Source organism: Bicyclus anynana, chromosome 10 (assembly GCF_947172395.1).
Source record: "Bicyclus anynana chromosome 10, ilBicAnyn1.1, whole genome shotgun sequence".
In the NCBI taxonomy this organism is placed as follows: domain Eukaryota; kingdom Metazoa; phylum Arthropoda; class Insecta; order Lepidoptera; family Nymphalidae; genus Bicyclus; species Bicyclus anynana.
In genome coordinates this window covers 1770784-1791825 of record NC_069092.1, presented here as the reverse complement: position 1 = coordinate 1791825, position 21042 = coordinate 1770784, and the positions used below count along the sequence as shown (strand labels likewise).

The window sequence follows — 21042 nt, the reverse complement described above, 5'->3', positions numbered from 1 at the left end:
ACAGAAACTTTAGGGATAAATATTTTGGAGAGTTGGTAACACTGCTCTTTAGAAAAAAGGCTTCTTTTTTCTCGTTTGTCAGGGTAATTTCGTGTTTAAATTAAACACTCGACGATGCGTTTGTGCTTTTTTTAATTGCCATTTGAAACTTGATACAAAATTAGTACAAGAAAGCGATTTAACCAAATAGTGTTTCGTATGAGAGAAACTACCAAAAGCAAAAATGACGGTGGACGGTGATGAGAAACCTAAGCGGGATCGTGTCTTCATGGACATTTCGATCGGAGGCTTGCCCTCCGGCCGTATAGTGTTTGAGTTGTTTAACGATGTAGCTCCCAAAACGGCGGAGAACTTTCGGGGTCTCTGCGCAGGAGACATGGGCGTCGGGAAGGTCACTGGGAAACCATTAACCTATAAGGTAAATTACAAGTTTTGTGGTTTGCTTGCTAATGTTTGACGACTGATTATAAGTAAGTCCTGGGATCGCTTAAGCAATGGTCATACCAGCATGTCAGTTCATCAGCATGATGTTTGATTTGACTGTCTCTATTACCAAAAAGAACGGGTGTACAGCTGTTGTGCACTGTAAACACTTAGAATACGCAGCATTGATTTTCAGTTTGCAAATACAAATATTTGTAATTCTTGAAATGATAATTTGGACGAGCCTGTTAAATATTTGTATGTCTCATATTGATATGACCTAAAATTTCAAAAACACAGGGCTATGAAATATAATCGTACTGTATGCGTATAATAAAGGATTTAGACACTTTGTTCTTTAGAAATTACGTATAACGTAAGTGAAATATGTGATTTTAGTGACAAGACGGGTTTGTTTTGGTGATAAGACTTCTAAGAAAATTTTCGGTATAGAACACCCTTGTTGACACTGCACCGGTATTGGCTGTAGAGTGATATATTATGTTTTTATTTTAATACAAATTTTGTTGTTTCTTTGACAGGGTATGGTTTTTCATAGAGTAGTAAAAGACTTCATGATACAAGGAGGAGACTTCACAAATGCTAATGGGACTGGAGGAGAGTCCATTTACGGCGGCACTTTTGAAGGTTAGTTGAATCACATTGTCAACTTTACTGAGGTTAAGGTACATTACTTTTAAGGATAAGAAACCATCACAGTTATCAATTTGACTTTCTATGGAAGTTATTAGTAGAATTTTTCAGACCAGAGTTATGAAGTATGTGGTGTAACATCTAATGCTTCAGAGAGTACACATTAGGCCCTCGGCCCCAGTCTTTATGTTTAAAATGTGATTGTCTATACTTCTATACTAATAGTCATTCCTTACCCCTTTCCTATTCTACTCCCACCCTACACCTACCCTACCCTACCCTACCCTAATCTCATCTCACCCTACACCTAACCTATCCTACCCCTACCTACCCAAGCTACTCATTCCCAACCCTACCCCTACCCTACCCAACCCTACCCTTACCCCTACCCCGACCCCTACACTAATATCAACAGGATTGAAAAACAGATATTAGCCAATTCTCAGACTTACTGAATATGCATAAAAAATTTCTTATGAATCAGTCAAGCCATTTTGGAGGAGTATGGGATTCGTTCCCATACTCCTCCTTTGTGACATGAGAATTTAATATGTTAGATTTTGAAGAGGAAAGATCTGATTTTTTGTTTGTTTATTTATTTGCATTGAATAGGTACTGAAACTACTGAACCAATTTGAAAAACCCTTTCACTGTTGGTAAGCTACACTATCCTCGAGTGCTATAGGCTATATTTTATCTTTGTATTCCTACGGGAACGGGAACCACACCCGTGAAATCACGTAGTATCTGCTAAATGCACGTTAAATCTGCTATTTGACTAATAAAACATTATAGTCCTAAGCCCGCTAACCCACATTGGGGCAGCATAGTGGTATTAAAGGGATTTACAGATAGCATGGGTATGGTGACAGTCGCCCGTATGAAGTTTATAATGCATACTATTATCGTGAATCGCTGCAATCTTTTAACAAGTAAAACAAACTGTCACCTGCATCATTCCTACATGAGACGAACTGTACAATGTGTCATTCTAACTAAATAAACGAAAATTGAAGTGTTGTTATGTATTTTCAGATGAAACCTTTGAGCTGCAACACGACAGACCTTACTTGCTGTCTATGGCTAACAGGGGCAAAGACACAAATGGTTCACAGTTCTTTATGTAAGTTGTAAAAATTGGCCAAATGGTAAGATAATAATTATTTTTTGTATTATTTTAATATATTAGTATTTTTCTTCAACAGCATTGCTTTTAGAAAAATCGTGTTTTTCATAAAGGCTTATGTTTTAGGGTAAATGACCCATGTCTGAACCTGTTAAAATCAAAAGAAAATATATTTGCTGAATGCTTGCTTATAATTTTATTGAAATGTGTATTAAAAAATACTCCTTATTACAAAATACATTATTGATGGTTGCTTTATATTAGGTACTATACAATTATTATTTTTTTTTTAGTGACATTTTAGTGAACAACTAAAGAATTTTACTTGTAGTTGTATATTATCTTCATATATTCTTTTGTGCTTGGCTGTGATCTTTATAAGCAGTCTTAGATGACAGTGTCCTATTTTAATACATTAGTATTGATTTGTTTTATGTATCATATAGTACTTTTAGATCTATAAAGATTTTGAAAATAAAGTAATAAGTGATGAGTATAAATAGGGTAACAGTCCACATTTCCGACCCAATAGTGAGATACTGTGAGGGCGCACATTTACACTTGTGTTGTGTCATAGAATGCGGCCGCGGCGGCGAGCGGCGCGCTATCATTCTTGTTGTGTTCTGTGTGTTGTAGTACAACACAGCCGGCCCCGCATCTCGACAAGTGAGTATTAAAATTATATATTTAAAGTAGGTATGCTATATTATGTTTAGGCTGTCAATTGTTGTTTGTAAAGTTTTTTGTTTATAACAGCATAAAAAGTTGATGATTTTTATATTTTAACTAGCGAGTATCTGCTATATATCATAGTGGAATTTATTCTATATTATATTATATTTGAGCCTCAATAACTCTAAGATAGATAAAGAGGTCAGACTCATTACCAAGGGGTAAGATCCTCGCCCCGTTGAACTATTATAGTACCCACTCCTAATACAGTCTTTCCCGACTAGAAGGTAAATGGGAAGGTATCGGTCATATTCAAAAGATATGGCAGATACTTATTTTTTACCTCGCAACTAGTGTTATGAAATTTACATATGATTTGTTTTTTTTTTCATACTAAGTACATTGAGTTGTGTAGGTTGAGCTTTATTAGTGTTAGTATATTTAGTGTAATGTCGCAGTGTGCACTGTGTGTTCGGCGCGGTGGTGGGCGGCGCGACGCTGGTGCGGCAGCTGGAGGCGCTGCCCGTGGACCGCAACGCGCGCCCGCTGCAGGACGTCACCGTCTCCAACTGCGGCCAGCTCGTGCAGATTAAACACGGTACTGTACCATCACTCATCATCATCATCAACCCATATTCGGCTCGAGTCTCCTCTCAGAATGAGAGGACTTAGGCCAATAGTCCACCACGCTGGCCCAATGCGGATTGGCAAACTTCATTTAGGTATGCATTTTTCCTCACGATGTTTTCCTTCACCGTTTGAGACACGTGATATTTAATTTCTTAAAATGCACACAACTGAAAAGTTGGAGGTGCATGTCCTGGACCGGATTTGAACCCACATCCTCAGGAGGCAGAGGTCACATCAATTGGGCTGTCAAGTCAAGCAATACACACCATCATTTTGCAGTGTCTACTCGGGGAAAATCTCAGTAGCAACCTAGACTTGATTGAGTTTACTAAATGTGATAGTCTGTCAGTCCTGGTACATTATTATTAACGAGTAGTGATTATGACAGAATTAATCATTAAAACCAAGCATGTCAACTTGTAGTAGGAGTCACTTGGAGTAACTTAAACCCATTGAGCTCTAAATACCTTCCTATTATAAAGGTCAACAAATATTTTTTGTTCTATTATTATGTACTAATTAATTATCTTTTTATAGAAAATGGAAATGAATTAAAAACTAGAAAAATTAATTTATATTTTTTTTAACAGCTAAAAAACGCAAGCAAGACAAGGCAAAAGAAAAAGAGAGTGGTGAAGAAAGTGACCACTCTCATAAAAAAGACAAAAAGAAGAAGAAGGATAAGAAAAAGAAACGGTAAGTACTCATCTGCTCTGATACAGTATTACATGGAAAACTTCAGATACAACAAAAACTCATTAATATTGTTTTAAAGTCTACAATATAATTATCAGAAACAATGAAAGTTAAATAAATTATTTTATCTTTTCATAATATGTAGGTATATCATAAAACAAAAAGCAGTGCTCGACATAAAAATAAAAACATTTTTTTTATTGTTCTAATGTTTGATAGCCATCATTCCGACCGTTCGGCCGACGAGGAGCCCCCAGAAGCGCCTTCTCACCCCCTCGTGAGCACCTCCAAGATCGACCCTCGGGAAATACCCGAAGTGCCCACGAACAGGTTCCTGATGAGAGGCGGCCGCGATCAGGACAAAGATAGGAACGATCCCAGGAGGGACAGAGAAAGGTATGTTGTTTATTTGCTGCAATTTTGTAGAACGTTCAATGGGACGAAAATTGACACGATTACCCTACTATTTTGTACAAAAATAATTTTACTACATATAAATTCGCAAAGAAATAAATAATTTGTGTTTTATTATTAAATTTTCAGCTTTTGTCAATTTTTAATGTAAGTTTTGCTTTCGAACTTTTTTTTAAACCATTGCCAATATGTATGTTGTTGTAATAGTAAATTTTGAATAAGTTGCACGATATGGGTTATTTATGACTTAATTATAAATATTGATTATTTTTTCGAGTTTAATTTAGAAAATGTATTTTTCAAAACTTCAAACTGTAAACTTTCAGTTATTTCAACTGTAAACTTTCAAGTTATTTCAACTTTATACCTTCACGTTTCTAAGATAAATGGTCTTAACAGACAATGTGAAACCAATGTGAAATAAGGGTTCAGTTTTTCCATTTGAGGTGCGAAACCCTCAAAATAATGTCAATATTGTTATTTGTTCCAAGGGCGCGATACCGTGAGCGAGAGCGCCACTCCTACACTCGTAGCGGGAGGATCATAAAGGGCCGAGGAGTGTTCGTAAGTATAAGCCTTTTATTTTATTTATTTATTTATTAAGTTTGCTAGCGACTTTTACATATTTTACACATACAAAAAAATCAACTTATGAACTAACATGCTTAGCGTATGCAAAATCGTATTAAAGCAAACATTGCTTGCAAAACCACTTTCATCTAATAATTTTACAAAACAAAATACTTATATTTTACAACTAGCCTTAGGGCAGAGGTTCTCAACCTTATTATGCCCACATTATTATGTCCACATTATTATGTCCACGTTATTATGCCCACATTATTATGTACACATTATTATGCCCACATTATTATACCGGGTCTACCACGCGATGGACCCGGCACCCCGTGAAACCATGGATTGCTAGGATATTTGTCTCTTATTATGCCCATAGCCCTCTTTCAAAATGAGATAATCAATATTCGATTAATTCGTTAGGTTATTTATTTATAAGCACGCTAACGTTATACATATATTAAACATTATATAAAATGGTTAAATGCTACTTAAGTCTTAAGCGTAGTTCACAACCACTTTTAAAACATCAAGTTTGACTATTTGAAGAGACTTAACCACTGGTTTGTATAGCAGATTCGATAATAATAACAGGTGTAATTGTGTGCCAAACACAACTTCTTGGCACTCAATTCAAGTAATCCTTAAAGTTGAATTCGCTCTGAATTTGGGATTTTATTGAATATTGTACTATATTTAAAGGGCTTTAGGTATAATTTTCTTTACCAATAATTCTGAAACTGTGTGTGATTGTGTGTCTTTTATTATAAGAGGTCAATGATTTGAACGTTTTTTTAACGTCCGTTAAAAAACTCTCGTGCGAATGGGGGCAAATTTATCAATAAATAAACAAATATTTGCAGCGTTATCGTACTCCGTCTCGCTCCCGGTCCCGCTCGCGGTCGGCCACTCCGCCGCACTGGCGCCAAGCGCAGAGGCGGATCATCAAGCTGGCACACTTGGAGGTGAGTGACACCCACTTATAATGTTTGTCAGATAGCATGGGTACGGTGACAGTTCGTTTCACTCTTGTGAGTTTATCGCGATTCACGATAATAGTACGTATTTTGAACGTCAAAAGGCGGTGCATTTACAAGACGGTGGTCCTGGGTTCGATCCCCGGCTGAGCTGATTGAGGTTTTCTTAATTTGTCCAGGTCTGGTCTTTGCTTCAGCCGTGGTTATTCACCACCCTACTGGCAAAGATGTATTGCTAAGCTATTTGCTCCGGTGCGATGTCGTGTAGAAACTGAAAAAATTTGGATTCTCATCCTCCTCCTAACAAGTTAACCGGCTTCTATCTTATGCATCATCACTTACCATCAGGTGAGATTGTTGTCAAGGGCTAACTTGTAAATAAAAAAAAACGCACTCGGATTCACTTGCGTTGTTCCCGCCCCCAAGGATTAAATGAAGGAAGTCAACTAGTTTTCAAAATAGCCACAGTTGAATTGAGAACTACCTCCTTTAATTGATGTCGGTTAAAAATTAACTTGTCAAGATATAAAGATAAGAGATGGACTCACCAAACAACTAAATGGCAGGGCCCAATTGGCAAAAGAAATGTAGGAAGACAGAAAAAGAGTTGAGTCGATGATATAATAAAAACAGCAGGAAAAAACTGGATGCATATAGCCAAAGATAGGGAACAATGGAAAAGCATGGAGGAGGCTTTTACCAATAGGGGGCGACATAACAAAATAAAAGAAATACTTTAAAATTTATTATTATGCTAGTATGTATTGTAAAATTGTTAAGTGAAAATAAAGCTATAATAATAATAAAAATTAACTAGAATTTAGAAAACTATATGAATTTTTATTTTTTATTCATACAGGTGGATAGAGAACAACCCGAGCAAGTCATGCAAAGACGACCCATCGAGACCAAGCAAGAGATTGGTGAGTTTATTGTAAATATTCACATCTGTGAGCCAGTTTCAGATTTTCAAACAAGTTAGCCCACTTCTATTTTAGATTGTATCGACACTTACCATCAGGTGAAATTGTAGTCAAGGTCAAACTTGTAGAGAATAAAAAAATCCTAACATTCAATAACGAATGTTAGTTTATAAAAGTTTTGATTGTTTTAATGACTATCTTGATTTCAACATAATATTGCCAGTGGCGTGCATAGGGTTTTTAACTAGGGTATGTACTATACATACAAATCGAAAAAACGGAAAATTTCTTTTCCAATTCAGGTTGGTAACGAGTCCTCAGGGTAGGCAGCACATTTCTGCATATATGACGTGCACGCCACTGAAAATTGCACAAAATATTTCGACTACAACATATATTTATTTCTGTATATAGGCTTTAATTTGTGCTCTTTGCCTTTTTATTTCTGTGGATTTCGTAATTTACTAAATAAATTTATTTATTAAATTAATATGTTTGAGAACATTTTAAGGTATTATACCACTTGATTTCGTTTTTCAGTGTTTATCAGAATTAAAGACTGCTTCAGGCAGCCTGGTGTAATCCATTTGCACCAACTATCGAAGTTTACCTTACAGACCATCGAAGTTTACCTGTCAGACCATCGAAGTTTACCTTACAGACCATCGAAGTTTACCTTTCAGACCATCGAAGTTTACCTTACAGACCATCGAAGTTGACTATTCAGTAATACTGAATCCATGCTGTCCATGTGTGATGTCCTTGAAATAATGGTGTTTACACGCTGCCACTTCACCAACGATATATTACTAATACTGTGTTAAGTTTGATATATATGTATTACACTCATTGTGAGCCCTAGATATTGTTATGTTAATAAATAAATGTATTATATTATTATGAACACATAATACAGCTTTACGTTTTTCTAACCCTTAACTTTGAAATTATGTATATGCGTATGTTATTGTATTACTTGAATGTGTGCGTCGGATCTGACCTACACTCATTTTTTTTTTGTAAAAACTGGAGCCAAATGAATTTTATGCGTTTAAATTTATTAAAAAAAATAATTGACACATCTTTTAAACATGACCATATTCCTGTTCCCCTCCAACTAGTAGAAGAAGACTGTTATGAGTGGGTATGACACTACTCCAGGTGGGGATTAAAACATCCACCTATCGGTGATAACTCTGGTCCCATCTCAGACCAATTACCTTTGCTCCTGTATCGCACTCAAATGAACCAACAAGATTGTCTGTCGCTTTTTGAGAGAGACGAAGTAAACTCACACGTCGAAAATATTTAACACCAAAAATATATTTTGTGTCCTTAAACTACATACAACTTTAAATTTTAAATCGTTATACACACACAAACACACGTGTATTTTGAACACAATAAATCTTTATACGTAGTTTGTATAAACACGTTAGATCATGATAATATACTTTTGACAAAGGGGTAACGTCTAGCGAGGCAGGTCCTAAGGTAATTGGTCTGAGGTTCCCAGGATACCCTGGATTTATTTAGGCTTAAGTCTTTATCATTGTCATTAATTTGACATCACTCTGTTCCAGTGTCCAGTATGAAAAGAATAATTTTTATTGCAGGAGAGGGAGAGGAGGGTACTCCGGAGAGGCCGAGAGAGAAAGAAGAAGGAGAATGTGATACAACTGTTGGTAAGTATATACAGTGCAGTATGCATAACATGCGACAAATATCAACCAATAGCTGCGCAACCGGAACTATCGCTATCTTCCATTGCTGTGTGACAAACAAGATGGGACTGGGACTACTCCAGTGGCATTGGTCGACATTTCTCTATTTCTTTTCGTTGGCCGCATGTTGATATGGAAATTAAACCAACATTAACAATTTCGGCATAGCGTCATAATAGGTTCTGCTGGAACCATAGATTGTGATAAACAGTATACTATAGTAATCAATGTTCTGTTCCTAGGTCCCATTTATCACTGTCCAAAATTCACGAAACCGCTTGAGACGATCACGCTTAAAACGATTTCTCGCATAATACGTCATTTTACGCCAGTCCCCACAACTTGAGACTTGTTTTCATACATTTCCTAACGCTTAATACTATTCGTCATCCCGTTTAATACGCCTACATGTCACACGCGTGTAATTCCATAAACGACGAATAAATTACAACAGATAGTTCAGGACATCATATTATCATCAAAGGTCCTTAAGCAAGGTTACAGGACAAGACTAATACATTATTATCTTAAAGGACTGAAAGACCCTAACAACTAACGACCCTTGACATGATGCGATTCTAAACTGATAATTTTGAAGACGCACTGCAAAAGTAAAGTTTAATTAATAATTTCGTAATTGCTAATGCAACAAAATCTTTATGTCACACCAGATTACTTTAAGTAGCATAATTTATGTAGTCTTAACACCAAATACACTAATTTTTAAAACTATATACGTGTACATTAGTCGTTATATTTTTCACTATCTCCCACTCATGTCCCGCATAATACGCTTTCCCGTCTAAGACGCGTTTTTAGTTGGGTCCCTGCGAAATCGTATTAAACGGGTTCTACTGTATAATAGATTCAGCGGATTAGACGTAAAAAGGTGACAGACACACAGCGGACCTAATTTCGCATTTATATTATTAGTATTGGTAAAAACAGTATTTTTTTTTTCAGACACGTCGCACCATGAAAGAATCGACTACAATGCACTTGACTTCGAGGAAGACGTTGAACATGAAGGTATACCTGCCCCAACACCTTTTATAATTCTACTAGCAGACTCCGTGCGGTTTCATCCGCGTGGTTCCCGTTCCTGAAGGAATACGGGGATAAAATATAGCCTATAGCCTTCCTCGATAAATGGGCTATCTAACACTGAAAGAATTTTTCGGACCAGAGTAGTTCCTGAGATTAGCGCGTTCAATCAAACAAACGAACAAACAAACAAACTCTTCAGCTTTATAATATTAGTATAGATTAACAATTTTACAATACATTATGTATTAAACATGTAACAAGCAACATAACGTATGTATTGTAAAATTACAATATTACCTTTAATAATAAATTATTTCTTTTTTTTTTGTTATGATATGATAAAAGCCTTCTCCATGCTTTTTCATCTTTCCCTATGTTTGGCCATATGCATACAGTTTTTTCCGACTGTTTTTATTATATCATCGACCCATCTTTTCTTCGGTCTTCCTACATTTCTTTTGCCAATTGGCAAATGGCAGGGCCATATAGTTATATAGTAAATTCATCTCTTATCTTTATATCTTTACAAGTATCTTGCCCAGTTCCATTTCTGTTAAAAACTGAAATGAAGAAAATGAGATGATAAAATTTTGATTTTTACTTTTTCTGTGTAGATCCATGTTTGACTAACGTAAGTTAGATTCGGGAGAATTCATTAGTCTTTTTTTTATATTATGACCTAGTTCTCTTTTAGAATTTCTTTTAGGGTCCAGTATTTCTTCCAAGCTATACTCATTCGTTTGTCTATTTCGTCATTTGATAAAAAAGGTCAACAAAACAAAAGCAGTTAAATACAATTAGAGCAATGTTAAAGACCCGCATATTGGTTACCACAACTTGGGTCGTATTATTTACTAGCTGACGCCGCGCGGTTTCACCCGCGTGGTTCCCGTTCCCGTAGGAATATGGGGATAATATATAGCCTATAGCCTTCCTCGATAAATGGGCTATCTAACACTGAAATAATTTTTCAAATCGGACCAGTAGTTCCTAAGATTAGCGCGTTCAATCAAACAAACAAACAAACAAACTCTTCAGCTTTATAATATTAGTATAGATTTATTTATTTAAGTTACATTTCTATTATAATATTTAACACATGTCATAGATTAAATGTCATATTTATTACAAATGGAACCCTGTAAGGGGCGTTGTAACTACAAAGTATAAGTAAATTAACTTTTAAATTACGAGTACATTGGAAAAATAAAACGAAAACGCTTGAAACATAAATATTGATCGAACAAACTCATTATATTGATGGATTAATGTATTTTGCAGATGATAGAGAGCTTGCCTTCAAACGCAAGCCTGACCACAAGAGAGCTCCCCAAGAGCAGTGGGGTGGTGGAGAAAGGGCCGAAATGTTGGCGCGAGCACTCGGCGTCAATCCTAAGCAGATGTAAGAAAGAGTTTCCATTCATCATTATTAGCTTTGAAATGCATGTTCCGAATTCGAACCTACGTCCTCCGAATCAAAGGAAGTCATATCCACTGGGCTATCACCGCTTTATTTTCCTCCAACTTTTCAGTCATCATCGTGTTCATGGACGTTCACCGCAGGACATAGGCCTTTTGTAGGGACTTCCAAACATCGCGATACTGAGCCGCCTCCAGCGAATCCCTGCGACTCGATGTCGTCAGTCCACCTGGTGGGGGGTCGCTTACTAGTGCGGGGTCGCCATTCCAACACTTTTTTGACCCCAACGTCCATCAGCTCTTCGAACTATGTGCCCCGCCCATTGCCACTTCAGCTTCGCAACTTGTTGAGCTATGTCGGTGACTTTGGTTCTTCTGCGGATCTCCTCACTTCTGATTCGATCACGCAGAGATACTCCTAAACTCGTTCCATCGCCCGTTGTGTGATTCTGAGTGACTTTTCAGTCATGTGCATTTTAAGAAATTAAATATCACGTGTCTCGGTGAAGGAAAAACATCGTGAGGAAACGTACATACCTGAGAATTTTCTCAAATCTCTTCGTGTGTGAAGTCTGCCAATCCGCATTTTAATAATTGTCGGTGCAAAAATTTTAGGTGTTTTTTTACTTGTACTTTAAATGAACAAATTCTATTTCATCGCAGGGAACCTCTGAACAGGAACACCAGAGATGCGAGAGAAACCAGAGACATTAGAGAGCATCATGAGAAACGTCGCGATGGGCTCGCTTCCTCCGTTAGCTATGCGACACCTAAACTATCCTCCGCTATAGCCACAGTGAGCCACGAAGAGTTTGAGCCGCAGAGAAGTGATGAGAACAAAGGATACGATCCCTTTAGTCTTTTGCGTAGCCAGTTTAGTAGGAATAAGGATAAAGTTGGGTAAGTCTTTACTGTAAGGGTTACGGTTTGTGGAAGTTTTGAGAAATTTTAAGTATCTTTGGTAAGTTTTGACATTATTGGAACCGTCAAAGACATATCTCGTCAAGAGTAAAAACAACCAATAGCTGGAGTTGTCCCAGTCCCAGCTCTTTCGACAGAGCGATATTTTTGACTCGGCTGGTATTGGTCGACATTTGTCTTTCCCTAGTCTCAAGATATGTCGTGGTTCTTAGGCCAATAGGAACAGCGATCGTTAACACGTACTTAAATAAGAATATTATTTAATATTCCAGTGTTTACACTTTACAATAATACGGGTATCACTAAGGTGCATTTGAAATAATTGGTTCCCCATAGTGGATGTCATACAAATTGAACGTATACGCAAATTTTAAGCTCAATCGGTTGGAGATAACTGTTCTAAAATTAAGTTGCAGGATTTCACATAAACAAACAAAACCTGCAAGCCAGAGATTCTTGTAAAATATATTTTTTTATAATATATTGCACAGATGTTTAGATACCAATATTAATTATACAGCAACATCTTTTAATAATTAATCGCATGCCTCAAACGATGAAGGAAAAACATCGTGATTAAACCTGCATACCTGAGAATTTTCTTAATTCTCATTCTCAACAGTGCTCATGCTCAACAGTGAGCCAATATGGGTTGTTAATGATGAATATTTTTACACTCACAGGATTGCATCTAGGATTGTAAAGGAAAAAGAAAGACACGTAGAGGAAGACAGACACAAACAAAGGGGTGAAAAAAGTCACCGTCACGCCTCATCCCATAGGGAAGAGAAAGCCAAAAATGAAGAAAAGCCAGAATTTTCGAAGCGTGATTCTGAAAAAGTTGACCGCGAATCTAAACAATCAGAGAGCTACAAATATTCAGATCGATCCAAAGATAGAAGCGACAACAGAACGCCAGAAAAACCAGAAGAAAGAGGTGAATCTAAAAATAAACGTGAACGTTCAGAGAAGAAGACAAGAGATGGGTCAAGAGATAGAGACTACAGAAGTAGTGAGAAGAGAGACAAATCAACTGATAAGGAATCAAGACGCTACAAATCTAAAGAACGAAGTGATAAGAGACTTTCGACAGAAAAAGAAGATAGATCGAAGCATAGAAGCGAAAAAAGAGAACGTTCAGATGAGAAATACAAACGCGACAAATCTCGTGAGAGGAGTAGCAGGAGAGATAGATCTAGCGATGTAGAAGATAAATCTAAAGATAAAGGTGAAACATCAACTAGAGATAGAGACAGCAAGAGAGATGACAAACGGGATAGATCTAAAGAGAGGTACGAATCTATTTTAAATTGCAAATATACCAGTTGTTTAAATTGTTCAATTGATACTGTAATATAAGATTACTGTGTAAAAACTACCTTAGTGAAGACAAGATTAATTAATACATGTTTGAATATTTGTTTAATTCACAGAGACGAAAAAGATCGAAACACAAGTAAAAAGGTTCGAGAAAGAAAGAGTAAATGGGACAACCCGGATGAAGAGAAAGAAGAGAAACCTAGTGACAATGACAGAAATGAGAAGAACAAAGGACATTCGTCTACTAAAGAGAGGTACAAGTTTTATAACACTAAGGGCACACACGGGCCACAACCACAAAACGCCGCTACCGGCATATTTCCTGTAATTTTCTTTTCTAAAAAACTTTCCTAAAAAAAATCCAATTCAACGATTTTTATCATTCGTTCACTGGAATTTATACTAATATTCTAAAGATTTAATTGTTTGTTTGTTTTTATGGTATTACCAATTTTTAGCATTGAATAGGCTCTGAAACTACTGAACCAATTTGAAAAAATCTTTAATTGTTTAGAAAGTTACACTATACTCGAGTGCTATAGGCTATATTTTATCCCCTTATTCCTACAGGAATGGTACCACGCGGCGTATATAGATAATCTCGTAATATATTGTTACATTGTTTTAATTGTAAAAATTTGCATACTGTAATTGGTTGAATGTCTAGGTAACTCAATAATTTTAAGATCTAAACCACATTCTAGCAAATAAATAATGATTTGACATTGCTTCTAATATAATTGATTTTTCCCATAGATCCAGTTCCCGTAATCGTGATCCCAAGAGTCAAGAAAAGACCAATAAAGATGATGATAAAAAGAAGGTAATTTACATATTTTTAAACATTGTCGGTTAGTTTTATTCATATATTTCATAGCTATATGTATAATAAGTACCTACAAGAGTTTGTGGTCGTTTAATGTTCACAAAATGCAATTATAGTCAATTTGCCAATTTACTGACAGTCAGCACGACGTTTAGGAAAAAAATCAAGTAAGATATTTTTTCCTGGGAGTGACCTTGGATTGTAAACTTCAGTGGGGTGCTCATATAGAGAAACTGTCGGGCAAACTTAGCTCAGCTGCGTTTACAGTGAGAAAAATAATACAGTTTACTGATGTTGACACAGCTAGGCTTGTTTATTTTCCATGCTTTCACAGTGTGATTTCTTACGGTACACTGTTGGGGCAAACCTGCTGATATAAATTCTATATTTATACTTTAGAAAAGAGCAATTCGTGCAATATATAATTTAAAATCTTTCATAGGGTTTCGTGTACTATTTTATAACAAGATCCTCAAGGCAGTTATGGACCTGCCAATGCATAAGTTTAAGCAATATGAAAAAAAAACATTCTGACGAATTTGGGAACCTCCTCCTTTTTTGAAGTCGATTAAAAACATTAACTTAGTTGATGTTAATATACAAATTATAAGCATAAATAATAAAGATTTATGGAGGCTATTAGATCACACTCTACCACTGGAAGTAAAACTAAAAGAAATTTTATGTTAACAATTTTTAAACAATGTTTTTTTTTAAAAAGCAACTGTTGAGTTTCTTGCCAATAATTTCTCAGCAGAACTATCACCGAACTGGTCGGCGGTAGTCTTTACAAAATGGTCAAACTTGACGTGTCAACTTGTAAACTAAGCCTATTTGAAATAAATGAATTTTGAATTTTCTACCTGAAAAAATATTAGGACATTCAATGAATTCTTTTTATTCAGGAGGAAGAACGTGACGAAGCTCGCAAGGAGTTGATGGAGATAGTGCGCCTCATCAAGTCTAGGCAGCGCCAGAGGGAAAATAAGGCCTCAGGTATGAATTTAAAAAAATATGCTCTTGTTATTGGTTTTGAAGACGCAGTTGCTAGGGCTTTGATTCTCTTTTTTTTAATCTTTACAAGTAAGCCCTTGACTACAATCTTACCTGATGGTAAGTGATGATGCAGTCTAAGATGGAAGCGGGCTAACTCGTTAGGAAGAGGGTGAAAATCCACACCCCTTTCGGTATCTACACGATATCGTACCACATCGCTAAATCGGTATCGGTACGTCTTTGTCGGTAGTGTGGTAACTAAGCCATGACCGAAAGCCTCCCACCAGCCAGACCAGGACCAATTAAGAAAACCTCAATCGGCCCAGCCAGGGATCGAACTCAGAACCTCCGTCTTGTAAATCCACCGCGCATACCACGGCGCCACGGCGGCCGTCAAAACAGAAAGGTGGGTTCAATTACCAGCACAGGGTTAGTTTAGGATTTAATATTTCCTAAATGAGCCTTTTTCCACTAAAGGTGTTTAAAAAAAATCCGCTAGGGGCAGCAGAGGTGAATCGATATGTGACTGTCATAAGCTACAACTTTTAACCCCCGAAGCAAAAAGAGGGGTGTTATAAGTTTGACGTGTCTGTTTCTCTGTCTGTAGCACCATAGCTCCCAAACAGATGAATCGATTTCAATGTAGATTTTTTTTGGTGACTTACGAGTATGTGCGAGTGTTCTTAGACATGTTGGATGAAAATCGGTTGAGCCGTGCTACTGCATTTTTCTTTTTTATTAAACTTGTATTGCATTCAAATTCACCAACAGGGTAAACTCACACATTGAAAATATGTAACACCAATAAACATGTCCTGTGTCCTTACACTACACACAACTATAACTTTTAAATCGTAATACACACACGTGTAATTGTAACACAATGAAACATCGATTCTATAGGCGCAGTTTGTATGAACACGTAAGATATTGATTATATAGCTTTAACAGAGGGGTAATCTCTAGCGAGGCAGGTCCTATAGAAGGTTGGTCTGAGGCTTTAAGTATAATCGCTTTGCAGTGGAGGTGAAGAAGAAACAGCGCTCGTCGAGCCGGTCGTCCGACCGCGAGGACGACAAGTCTCGGAGACGCAAGTCCTCGGATCGCGACAGACGCAGTCGCAGCAGGTATTTTTTTTTATAATATTAATGGCAGTCTTCAATGTTTTCATAGTGTGACGATCGCGTAACCGTAAACGTGAATTTTTGAGAAACTGAAACAGCGCCATCTAGTGGCACTACTGCACAACTCTAGGCACACAGTTAAACAAGCAGCTGGTAAACGTTAGATGCCCGCGCGCGAAGACATTATATCGTGAAGACAAAATGACATATTGTTGACCAATAGCGGCGGCGTAAATACCTCTATTTAACTCCCATTTCGTAATTTCCTCAATATTAAACCTCAAAGGCGGATTGTAAAATATGTTTTTTCAACAACTCCCATTTTGTAATCTCCTCAATATAAAACCTCAAATCATGTCACAAAGCTATTCATTCCTACAGGTCGTTTGGTAATGGTCATTACGACGCGGATAAACCGTGCTATAGCCGTTTAAATGGTTCCATGTGATTGGCTACAACATTTCTAGCTTCTTTATAAAGAGACAAATCTAGGAGGGCACACTGAGACCAAATCTAGGAGGGCACACTGAGATCAATTCTTGGAGGACACATTGTTACTAAATATAGGGCACACTAAGACAAAGACCACACGCTAAGACCACTTAATATCAGTAAGCCTAAGATGCGCTTAGGCCTACTGATATAAAGAGAAAAGGATGTAATTCTTCAAATTACCTTGTCGTTGTGGTCGTCGTCGCCGTTGGACGTCCATCGGCCGACATGATGACGATGACGATCACCCTATCCCGCGTTGTAGCAGCGTAGTGGGTTTAAGCTCTTCTTTAGGGAGTTAGTCCCACTAAAGGGGCATTAAAATAGTCTGATAATGAAGTTACAATTAATTATTTCGTCCTTTCACAGGGGTAATCGTTCTCGCCGCTCGCGCAGCCCGCGCTCCCGTCGCCACAGGCGATCTTCGTCCTCCAACTAATTAGGAGAAGAAGATGGCAGCACAGTTGCTGGCCATGGCATGTAGCCACATAGATTCTCTTTCTACAAACGCGCTGCCGTGCTATGACATTACACAGTACCTACAGATAACACCCATAAATGAAGTCAATACATACATTAACAGCCGATGGACGTCCACTGATGGACATAGACAAAACGGTCTCGAACCGCCAGCTTCCAGCGGCTCCTTTCAACCTGCTTGATGTCCTCAGTACACATAGTGGACTTTCCAGTGCGAGGTCGCTATTCCAGCACCTTGGGACCCCAATATCCATCGGCTCTTCGAACTATATCGTCAGTGACTTTGGTTTGTCTGCGGATTTCTGATTCGATCTCGCAGAGAAACTCGAAGCATAGCTGAGTGACATTGATGAATACCACAGTTAGTGACCAAGTCTCGGAACCATAAGTCATCACTGACCAACACGCACTGTTCGAAAACTGAGGAGTTTTGGTTGTAATATTGTGTACACATACTGACATTTTAATGAATTCAAAAGTCTGTGAGATGCATAATAGTATACACACACTACACTATTTCAAGTAAATAGTACTAAGTAAATAGTAATAGCAAAGAACTGCGATTTTTTAAAAGTGGATGTTTTTAAATCTCAGACTAATTACATAAGGACCTGCCTCGCTAGACGTTACTTTTTTGTCAAAGTATATGATCAACGATCTAATGCTATCATAAAAACTGTCTTTATAGTATCGACGTTTCATTGTTGTAATCATGTTCGTCGGTTAAAGAGCTCCGTAAACATACATTTTATGTGTAATTGAATGTAAATGTAGATCTGATCCAAATCTGAGTTTGTTTTCTTTAAAAAATGACAGACAAATTTTGTTCATGAAGTTGGGTGCAATACTGGTCCTATATAATAATTGGTCTGAGTTTTAAATACAATTTTCAGTCATGGTACGGCAATTAACGCTTCGGAAATTAAAAAATGTATGGGAATGACATATACAATTCATAGATTTATCGATTATTATTATTAATCGTAATACGTTTATCCTACTTATAACGAATGTTGTCCCAATACATTTATTAGTTTTCGCGTCGTTAGTATTAGAAAGAGAATCTATATATTATTATTATTTTACTAGTAAATAAGTGATTACGCAATTTTAATTTTAATTGTCATTTGTCGGATGATTGGAATCATCGCTATTAGTTTGTTTAAAATGTCGATATAAAGATCTGCATTGACTAAATACTTCTACATTTTTAATAAAGAAACGTGTGCGGTGGGTGTAAATTTTAAATAAAATAAATAATGTAATATTGTACCTAATCGAGTACCTAGATAGATAGAGTGTAGATTTTTTCTTTCTTCTTCTTTCTTTCTTTTTCTTACCTTTAGCTTAGTAATTATTCTTAAACAGTTAGGACTGAGATATTTCTGAACATCCTAAATATACCTTAAATAACGGACCCACGCGACTGCATCTTAGACCTTTTTAATCCGGCCCTATCGCATAATCTTAGTGGATACCAACTAACTATAAACTACCTCCCTGCCAAATTTGAGCTTTGTACATCAAACGGTTTTCGAGATTAGAATTTGGGGCTCCATTAAATGAAAATGGTTTTCACGATAGTGGATCATAACACATACACTGATAGTACCTATTTTTTACATCATATTCTCTTATAACATCAAAACATATAGGTACATTATTTTAAAAGTAACTATGAAGTAAAGAAATATTATATATGTTTATAAAATTGTGTAAGTTGTAGGATACAGAAAAAAAATATCAAATAATTAGGGAGTCTACCCAACACGGATAAACATGGCAAGGGGTCTACGACACAAAACAGTTGGGGAAACTCTGGTCTGAAGTGTGGACATCCATCATAAGAATGTACGAGGTAATTTTATGAAATTTTTAAAATTGTAGTTTTGTGTGGTTTTTATAATAAGACAAATAAAGAGCTCCAATACATTAAAATAGTTAAACTTTATACATCATGAATGTATATTATTATATTACTCTGTATGAATGTATATTATTATCTAATATCAAAAAGATTTTTTCGCGCTTTTTTTTATTAGATTAATTGCTTTTTATTATTAATATGCTTTTTAATAAGCGAACTGTTTGTTAATTAGAAGCCTTTCTAATTAATAAGTTATCTATTTTAGGAAGACGGTTCGGCTTTGGATTTAACTGGTTGTAAGGTATCTACATCAGAAATATATTGTTTATAGAGGGGGGGGGGGGGTGACATAGAAATCCGTTTACCAAAAAGCGTTGCTTAGCAAGTACTCGCCATTACCTATGTTCCTTCAGTTTGACAGTTTCATACACAAACGCGCGTCTCTGACCTTACCATTACAACTGAGTGCCTAGTTTTCAATGTTTTCATACTGTGACTATCGCGAAACCGTAAACGCGAATTTCCAAGGAATTGAAAGTTTTGCAGTGGTGCCACTAGATGGCGCTGTTTCAGTTCATTAGAAATTCGCGTTTACCGTTACGCGATCGTCACAGAAAACTGCCACTAGGCATTCTGAAGTTGTACCGTCTTCCGAATATAGAATATCGGTAGAGTATACAAATGAAAGTACTATTGTTATTTTGTCTCATCTGTTGACTGAAAGCAATAATAACAACGTTGGTAAGATAATTATCTACGGATGGATTGGTTATTTGAAATGGTTGTAAGTCATTCGATTTAATGTAATGCATTTGTGCGTTTGTTATTTTATAAGTTTTAGTCGATAAATAAAGTTAATTTCGAACCATTTTTGTGTTTTCTTGTTTTAAAATGTTGATATTTAATTATTATTTAATAAGATGACCGCTATCTTACCCATAGAGGAATTAGAAAATGGAGATGCGTCGCACTCAAATTCACGAACAAAATTGTCTGTCGTTTTTTGAGGGGGACGAGGTAAACTCACACATCGAAAATATTCAATAGCAATATATTTTGTTACACACAACTATAAATTGAATTTTGTAATAAGATGCAAAGATGATAAGAAGAAAAAATTAAGGTTTGAATACTTTCAAATGAAACGTTACTCCATCTTTTACTAAACTACAAGTTTTTGGCCGTTTTTTATTCCATTTAACTACACAAACCGGCATTTTTAAGGAGCTCTTTACACGACGAAAACGAATACAACAATGAAACATCGATTCTATAGCAACAGTTTTTATAAACTCGTTAGATCATAGATTTTTGATCTTTGCCAGAGTGGTACGGTACGGTACGGTTAGCGAGTCAGGTCCTGTTATTTAAATGGTCTAAGATCTTACCTGATGTTAATGATCATGCAGTTTAAAGTCATAGTACCTACACATTTTTTTTTATTATTTACAAGTTGCAATCTAAGATGGAAGCGGGCTAACTTGTTAGGAGGAGGATGAAAATCCACACGGTTTCTACACGGCCTCCCACCTGTCAGACCTGGACCAATTAAGAAAATCTCAATCGGCCCAGCCGGGGATCGAACCCAGGACATGCGTCTTGTAAATCCATTGCGCATAGGTACCTCTGCGCCACAAAGGCCGTCAAAAACACATCAACTCGAAAATGAATCTGAGAGGAGCGCTCTATCCAATGAACCCAGGACTTCGGAACCTAATATTAATTAACCTATTAT

The 21042-nt window shown here is 36.6% G+C and overlaps 1 protein-coding gene across 1 annotated transcript; it reads left to right on the top strand.

Annotated features, from left to right (window-relative positions):
• Positions 1–35: 35 nt before the first annotated feature.
• On the top strand, positions 36–20175 carry LOC112050528 (peptidyl-prolyl cis-trans isomerase G). Its single transcript, XM_024088819.2, has 20 exons — positions 36–418; positions 966–1071; positions 2113–2200; positions 2840–2869; positions 3334–3473; positions 4096–4201; positions 4421–4597; positions 5107–5179; positions 6055–6156; positions 7028–7091; positions 8708–8776; positions 9779–9844; positions 11144–11264; positions 11945–12181; positions 12886–13494; positions 13636–13776; positions 14279–14345; positions 15254–15344; positions 16366–16471; positions 17330–20175. Exons 1-20 carry the CDS (start codon positions 224–226, stop codon positions 17397–17399), a joined length of 2658 nt encoding a protein of 885 aa, XP_023944587.1. The 5' UTR covers positions 36–223; the 3' UTR covers positions 17400–20175.
• Positions 20176–21042: the final 867 nt, after the last annotated feature.

Excerpts from the sequence above, each read along its gene's own strand:
- LOC112050528 (XM_024088819.2), top strand. The coding sequence starts at position 224 with ATGACGGTGGACGGTGATGAGAAACCTAAGCGGGATCGTGTCTTCATG. Across the intron at positions 8,777-9,778 it reads AGAATGTGATACAACTGTTG|ACACGTCGCACCATGAAAGA; the intron begins GTAAGTATATAC and ends TTTTTTTTTCAG. Across the intron at positions 16,472-17,329 it reads GACAGACGCAGTCGCAGCAG|GGGTAATCGTTCTCGCCGCT; the intron begins GTATTTTTTTTT and ends GTCCTTTCACAG.